General features: G+C 53.6%; 1 protein-coding gene across 3 annotated transcripts in view; it reads right to left on the reverse strand.

Annotated features, from left to right (window-relative positions):
* The window catches only part of RYR1 (ryanodine receptor 1), a 153,053-nt gene that overhangs the window by 3,417 nt on the left and 141,474 nt on the right, over positions 1–8,162 (reverse strand). For all 3 annotated transcript variants that reach the window (XM_032248849.1, XM_032248848.1, XM_032248847.1), the window contains 6 exons: positions 7,746–7,876; positions 5,588–5,630; positions 3,627–3,757; positions 3,483–3,543; positions 2,007–2,153; positions 1,635–1,769 (listed from right to left, as the gene is read on the reverse strand). In XM_032248849.1, the coding sequence (XP_032104740.1) occupies positions 1,635–1,769; positions 2,007–2,153; positions 3,483–3,543; positions 3,627–3,757; positions 5,588–5,630; positions 7,746–7,876 (648 nt within the window). The remainder of the gene's footprint in view (positions 1–1,634; positions 1,770–2,006; positions 2,154–3,482; positions 3,544–3,626; positions 3,758–5,587; positions 5,631–7,745; positions 7,877–8,162) is intronic.

The raw sequence follows: 8,162 nt of genomic DNA on the forward strand, positions 1-8,162 counted from the left end.
AAGTGTTGGGATTACAGGCGTGAGTCATTGCGCCTGGCCTGGGTGAAACTTTTAATTATGGGTAATGATGATAGAAGCTAACATCTATGTAATCCTTAGGATGTGCAAGGCACTAGTCTAAGTCTTTGAAGTCTTTGATAGCCAGAGAGCACCTATTAGTCTAAAAGCACCTGCTATTCCACACTCATTTTACAAATGAGGGCCCCAGGGCATAGGGAGCAAGTTGAATAGCCTGACCAAAAATCCTGCGGCTCAGAGCTCAGAAAGTGGCCGGGGCTCGCTCCTGAGTACCTTGCCAGTAATAGCAGTTTGAAAACCTCCAATAAGGCCGGGTGCGGTGGCTCACGCCTGTAATCCCAGCACTTCGGAAGGCCGAGGTGGGTGGATCATTTGAGGTCAGGAGTGCGAGACCAGCCTGGCCAACATGGTGAGACACCCCCATCTCTACTAAAAATACAAAAATCAGCTGGGGGTGGTAATGTGTGCCTGTAATCCCAGCTACTCAGGAGGCTGAGGCAGGAGAATCACTTGAACCTGAGAGACAGAGGTTGCAGGGAGCTGAGATGGCGCCCACGGTCATCACCAGCTGGGGGCAGGATGGGACCCAGGCAGCTCCACGCTGGGCTTGCCCTCCCGCTGCCCCTGCGCTCCAGCCTGTGTAACAGAATGAGACTCCATCTCAGAAAAACAAAAACAAAACTCAGCTAAAGTAATATTGAAACAATGGCCAACAGGCGCGGAGCACTCATATGCCTGGCACTGTTCAACGTATCTGACATGCATCAGCTCGCCAAACTGTAGGTACAATTTTCATTATTATAAACATTTTTTTTTCTTTTCTTTTTTTTTTTTTTACAAGACGGGGTTTCACCATGTTGATCAGGCTGGTCTTGAACTCCCGACCTCAGGTGATCCGCCCGCCTTTGCCTCCAAAGTGCTTGGATTACAGGCGTGAGCCACCACGCCCGGCCACAATTTTCATTTTTTAGAGACTGGGTCTCTCTGTCTACCAGGCTGGAGTGTAGTGGCCCATTCATAGCTCAATGCAGCCTCAAACAGTTGGGCCCAAGAGATCTTCCTGCCTTAGCCTCCAGGTGCACAACACATCACCCACCTAATGTTTAAATTTTTTTTGTAGAGACAGGGTTTTTTGCCTTGTTGCCCAGGCTGGTCTCCAACTCCTGGACTCAACTGATCCTCCCGCCTCAGCCTCCCAAGGTGCTGGGATTGGAGGCTGGAGGCACCACGCCCAGCCCGGAGGTACCATTATTAACTCCTTCATCAAATGCGAGAAGGGGGCTGGGCGCAGTGGCTCACACCTGTAATCCCAACACTTTGGGAGGCCTAGGTGGGAGGATCATAAGGTCAGGAGTTTGAGACCAGCCTGGCCGATATGGTGAAACCCCGTCTCTACTAAAAATACAAAAATTAGCTGGGTGTGGTGGCAGGTGCCTGTAGCTACTCGGGAGGATGGGGCAGGAGAACTGCTTGAACCCGGGAGGCGGAGGTTGCAGTGAGACGAGATCCCACCACTGCACTCCAGCCCGGACAACAGAGCTAGACTCTGTCTCAAAAAAAAAAAAAAAAAAAACATGCGAGGAGGAAGGGTCCCAGAGCGCTGGGGGAGGGCTCACCGTCATCATGTCATCACACTTCATGTCCGGCTCATCCTCATCCTCGCTCTTGTTGTAGAACTTGCGGAAGAAGTTGAAGGCCACCACGGTGTACAGGTAGACGACCACCGCCAGGAGGCCCACCGTCATCACCAGCTGCGGGCAGGGGCCGGGTCAGCTCCGCCCTGGGCCTGCCCTCTCCCTGTCCCACCGATTCTGGGTCCTGGCCCCAGTTCAGCCCCTGTGGCTCTACCTCTCTGCCCCACACTCCCCCAGCTCAGCCCACCCGGCCTTGCCCCTCCTCAGCCCAGCTGCCCGGCCCTCACCCCTCCACCACCCGGTGACACGCCGGTCCCTGCTGGCCCACAGCCCGAAGCCAGGTCCTCCCCACACCTGTTTCCCATTGTGGGTGACAGAGGAGAGGATGGTGCGTAGGGTCTTGACCCCCATGGCGATGTCCAGGAGATGAGCAGCAAAGAAGAAGTTGTTGTAGTGTCCCAAGAGGGACATCACCATATACCAGCCCAGGTACAGGAAGGACTGTGGGCACACAGGGCCAGGGGTCAGAGGGCAGGCAGGGACACACGAGGAGCACTCTGGAGGGTACAGGTCACTTGGGAGAGTCAGCTGTGCCCTGGGGGTTGGGTGCCAGCTCTGGTTGGGGACTACATGGAGGATCCCGGCATTCTGGGTGAGAAGGCATCCTGGGGGAGATGGGAGCCCCCTGCAGAGGAGAAAATCTGGGAATCCAAGGGCACTCTGAGGGAGTCAAAGGATGTTTTGGGCTGGGTATGGTGGCTCCTGCCTGTTAATCCCAGTGCTTTGGGAGGCTGAGGTAGGAGAATCACTTGAGGTCAGGAGTTCAAGACCAGTCTGGGTGACATAGAAAGACTTCTCATCTCTTTCTCTTTTTTTTTTTTTTTTGACATGGAGTCTCTCCCTGTCACCCAGGCTGGAGTGCAATGGCGCAATCTCAGCCCACCGCAACCTCCACCTCCCGGGTTCAAGCGAAGGAGGCTAAGCCTGCCGTAGCCTCCCGAGTAGCTGGGACCACAGGTGTGCGTCACCACACCCAGCTAATTTTTGTATTTTTGGTACAGACGGGGTTTCACCATGATGGCCAGGTTGGCCTCTAACTGGTGGCCTTAAGTGATCTGCCCACCCAGGTCTCCCAGCCCAAAGTGCTGGGGTTACAGGCCTGAGCCACCATGCCTGGCCACTCTTTTTTTTTTTTTTAGAGACAGGGTCTCGCTCTGTTGTCTGGGCTGAAGTGCTGTAGTGCACACTCGGAAGCCTCTGCCTCCTGGGTTCAAGCCATCTCCCCACTGCAGCCCATTAGGTAGCTGGAACCACAGGTGTGCACCACCACACCTGGTTAATTTTTGTACTGATAGGGTTTCACTGTGTTGCCCAGGCTGGTCTCAAACATTTGAGCTCAAGCAATCTATCTTCGTTGGCCTCCGAAAGTGCTGGGATTACAGGCATGGGCCGAGGCGGGTGGATCACGAGGTCAAGAGATCGAGACCATCCTGGTCAACATGGTGAAACCCCGTCTCTATTAAAACTACAAAAAATTAGCTGGGCATGGTGGTGCGTGCCTGTAATCCCAGCTACTCAGGAGGCTGAGGCAGGAGAATTGCCTGAACCCGGGAGGCGGAGGTTGCGGTGAGCCGAGATCGTGCCATTGCACTCCAGCCTGGGTAACAAGAGCGAAACTCTGTCTCAAAAAAAAAAACAGAAGGTACCTTAGAGTCCCAGGAGTCCCAGGAGTCCCAGGAGTTATTCTGTGGTCAGGAACACCCGGAGTTGGGAACCCTCCTAACGCCCACCCCTGCAGACCCCCTCCCCAACCTGCGGGCCGCTGCTCACTTTGTCTGTGAAGATGACCCCGAACTTCCAGATCTGGTACTTGACATCGATGGACATGATCCTGTGGGAGGAGATGCCTGAGCGTCAGACCCCCGTCACCTCCCCTGCATGCCCCAGGCCTGTGCAGGGGCATTCTGGGCTCACCAGGTCAGCAGCCCCGGTGGGGGGTTCGGCTTGCGCTCGTTGTGGGCCGTGATCTCCAGTGTGGCCAGGTCCATGCCCAGTAGCTCGGCAATCCGCTCCCTCCCGTAGATGTCCCCATGTTTGTCCAGGACCTGCACAAGAGAGCGTCAGGCTGTGTAGACAGGGCTGGAGTGCGGGTGTGTGTCATGGCCTGCAAGGGGGTTCTGGGGACACTCTGAGAAATGGGGGTGCATTTTTTTTGAAATGGAGTCTCCCTCTGTTGCCCAGGTTGGAGTACACTGTCACCATGTTGGCTCACTGCAACCTCCACCTCCACCGGGTTCAAGTGATTCTCCTGCCTCAGCCTCCCAAGTAGCTGGAATTACAGGTGCCCACCACCACACCTGGCTAATTTTTGTACTTTTAGTAGAGACGGGATTTCACTCTGTTGGCCAGGCTGGTTTCAAACACCTGACCTTCCGATCGGCCCGCCTTGGTCTTCCAAAACTGGGATTACAGGCATGAGCCACCCCAGGGTTCTGAAACTGTTCCTGGCACACACAATAGGTGCTCCGTAAACATGAGTGAATGAATTATGGTAACAGCCAACATAACTAGTGTTTTCCTATATGCCAGAAACTGCTCATGTAGTATAATACAACAACCCTGTATGGCCGGATTATTATTATACAGAAGGGTCAATAAACCAGAAGTAGAAAAGCAGGTAACTGACCGGGCGAGGTGGCTCACAATCTGTAATCCCGGCACTTTGGGAGGCCCAGGCAGGTGGATCACCTGAGGTCAGGAGTTCAAGACCAGCCCTGCCCACATGGTGAAACAAATCTCATCTCTACCAAAAATACAAAAATTAGCCAGGCATGGTGGTGGGCGCCTGTAATCCCAGATACTTGGGAGGCTGAGGCAGGGAGGTGGAGGTTGCAGTGCGCTGAGATCGCGCCACTGCACTCCAGCCTGGGTGGCAGAGCGAGACTCTGTCTCTAAATAAATAAATAATAAAAATAAAAAGTGGGCAGAGGACATGACTCCATCTCAAAGAAAAAAAAAAAAAGGAAAAGCAGGCAATCCGTTCCAGAGTGTGTGTGCTTAAGGCAGTATTGCTAATTTCCTCTCTCTCAGCTAGTATTTCTTTTTTTTTGAGACAGAATCTCACTCCGTCACTGAGGCTGGAGTGCAATGGTGTGATCTTGGCTCACTGCAGCCTCCGCCTTCTGGGTTCAAGCGATTCTCCTGCCTCAGCCTCTCAAGTAGCTGGGACTACAGGCACCCAGCTAATTTCTGTGTTTTTAGTAGAGATGGGGTTTTGCCATGTTGTCCAGGCTGGTCTCAAACTCCTGACCTCAAGTGATCTGCCCACCTCAGCCTCCCAGCATGCTGGGATTACAGGCGTGAGCCACCACACCCAGCCTAAACCAGTATTTCTTGAGTATTCACTCTGTGTCAGGCGCTATGCTATACATTTTTATTTTTTGTTATTATTATTGTTTTTTTTTTTTTTTGAGATGAGGTCTCACTCTGTCACCCAGGCTGGAGTGCAATGGTGCAGTCTCAGCTCAGTGCAACCTCCACCTCCTAGGTTAACCGATCCTCCCACCTCAGCCTCCCGAGTAGCTGAGACTGCATGTACCACAAAGCCCGGCTAATTTTTTGTATTTTTGGTAGACACGGGATTTTGCCATGTTGCCCAGGTGGGTCTCAAACTCCTGAGCTCAAGTGTTCTGCCCACCTAGGCCTCCCAAAGTGCTGGGATTATAGGCGTGAGCCACCATACCTGGCCTGGATGCTCCGCCCTCTCCATGTGCCCATTCAAGAGAGGGACGCGTGCTTACTATGCCCATGGGGAAACTGAGGTGCTACTCAGACAGGCAAAACCTCTTGCCCAAGGTCACACACCAAGCAAGTGCTTGGTGGGCCTATGATGGCCTGGTGGCAGGCAGGGACCCAGTGCATCCATGTCCTCTCACCTTGCGCTTGACAAACTTGTCCCAGTAGTTGCTGGGGAAAGACCTGCCGAGAGAGAGAGAGAGAGAGACAGAGACAGAGACAGAGACAGAGACGGGGTGGAGAGGTTAGGGCCAGAGGAACTGGGGTGGGTTGAAACTCCACTGCTTTTGTTTTGAGAGGGAGTCTCACTCTGTCGCCCAGGCTGGAGTGCAGTGGTGCGATCTCGGCCCACTGCAACCTCTGCCTCCTGGTTCAAGCGATTCTCCTGCCTCAGCCTCTCGAGTAGCTGGGACTACAGGCACATGCCACCACACCCGGCTAACTTTTGTATTTTAGTAGAGACGAGGTTTCACCACGTTGGGCAGGCTGGTCTCACACTCCTGACCTCAAGTGATCCACCCGCCTCAGCCTCCCAAAGTGCTGGGATTACAGGTGTGAACCACTGTGCCTGGCTCCACTGCTTTTCTTATAGGAACCTTGAACAGTGGGGACCCCACTGCCATCTTTGCTAGACCCCCGATGAGGCAGAGAATTTGCATTCAGAGCCAGATGTGCAAAAAAGACCTCAGAATGGCACTCCGGTAAAGAGGCTTTGGCACAGTGTCGGGGTCGGGGGGAGTCCAAACCAGCAGCCTGACCCGGCACCAACTCCAGTGGAAATGCCTGTTTTTTCATACTGATTGATTTCATTTAATTCATGATTCTGGTCCTTTATTCACCAGTTTTCCAAGTGGCTAATTTATGCCCTAACATCCTCGAATATGGCCAGTGAGTTTTGTTTTTTGAGAAAGTGGAGTGATGATTATGAATTCAGAGATTTGCAATTCTTTGAAGTGCTTCAATGCACTGCACTTCTAATTCCTATTCACTTTTTGTTGTGTTTTGGTTTTTGTTCCCCCCCCCCAAGACATAAGGTCTTGCTCTGTCACTCAGGCTGGAGGACAGTGGTGTAATTATAGCTTACTGCAGCCTGGAGCTCCTGGGCTCACGTGATCCTCCTGCCTCAGCCTCCCAAATAGCTAGGACTACATGTATGTGCTATCCAGGCTGGCATGCCTGGCTAACCTTTTAGTTTTTTTTTTTTTTTTTTTAAAGATAAAGGTTTCCCCATGTTGCCCGTGCTGGTCTTGAACTCCTGGGCACAGGGGATCCTCCCGCCTCAGCGTCCCAGAGTTCTGAGATTACAGGCATGAGCCACTGAGCACGGCCCCTAAGGCTTCTACTGATTTCTTTTCTTTTCATTTGGTTGTTTGTTTTTTCAGATGGAGTCTCACTGTCACCCAGGCCAGAGCGCAGTGGTGCAATCTGGGCTCACTGCAACCTCCACCTCCCAGGTTCAAGCGATTCTCCTGCCTCAGCCTCCTGAGTAGCTGGCACTACAGGCGCCTGCCACCATGCCTGGCTAATTTTTGTATTTTTAGTAAAGATGGGGTTTCAACCACGTTGGCCAGGCTGCTCTCGATCTCCGGACCTCAAGTGATCCGCCCACCTTGGTGTCCCAAGTGCTGGGATTACAGGCGTGAGCCGCGGCCCCCAGCCATGTTTTTTATTTTGCACTCATTGCACCTGAGTAAGAATCATATCTAGGGACAGGGTTTAAAACATAGGTTCCTGGGCTCACACCCCAGAGTCACTGAACGGGAACCTCCAGGGCCCAGGCCTAGGAATCTCTGTGTGCCACCCGCACCCACACAGATGCTGTAATCCATGGGAAAGGTGCCCCTTTTATGGAGAGGAAGACTAAGGCATGGGGGGAATAAGGCAGGGCCTGCAGGGCCCTGTAACTCTAGTGTTGTTTTTTTTTTTTGAGACAGAGTCTCACTCTGTTGCCAGGCTGGAGTGCAGTGGCAGGATCTCAGCTCACTGCAAGCTCCGCCTCCCTGGTCCAAGAGATTACCCTGCCTCACCCTCCCGAGTAGATGGCTCTACAGGTGTGTGCCACTGCGCCCGGCTAATTTTTTGTATTTTAGTAGAGATGGGGTTTCACCATGGTGGCCAGGCTGGTCTCTAACTCTTGACCTTGCGATCTGCCCCCCTCGGCCTCCCAAAGTGTTGGGGTTACAAGCGTGAGCCACTGCACTCAGCCTGAAACTCCAGTTTTTTGAGGTCCCGGCTTGGACTGGGTGGAAACCCAGGTCCCCTCCTGCTGCCACCCTGAGGTTGGGGCTGGGTCCTTACGGTGTGTTGAGCACCAGGCGGTCCCACTGCCCCTTCACATCATCGTCCTCCGGCTGCTCTGTGATGTAGAGGCCATCAAACTCAAGCTTCCGGGCTAGCTCCTTCTCCCGCTTAAAGATCACCAGGGGCACCTGGATAGTGGGAGGAGGTCACGGGAGGGCGTCAGGCACCTCGGCTGAACCACAGCCTCAGGAGAAGCCACGAGATCTTGCTGGAGTCTGTGTGTGACCCCACATCAGAAGAGCTTTCCCAGTGATGAGGGTAGAAATGAAGAGGTCCAGGCAGAGGGCCCAGGGCTGGGATGGGGGAGGCACAGACGGGTGTCAGGGCTGGGATGTGGGGCAGAGATACAGGGGTGAGGGCTGGGATGTGGGGGCAGAGATAGAGGGGTGAGGGCTGGGATGGGGGCAGAGATAG

The sequence above is a fragment of the Sapajus apella genome, unplaced genomic scaffold, assembly GCF_009761245.1.
Source record: "Sapajus apella isolate SASKATOON/1434 unplaced genomic scaffold, GSC_monkey_1.0 scaffold68, whole genome shotgun sequence".
Lineage (NCBI taxonomy): Eukaryota > Metazoa > Chordata > Mammalia > Primates > Cebidae > Sapajus > Sapajus apella.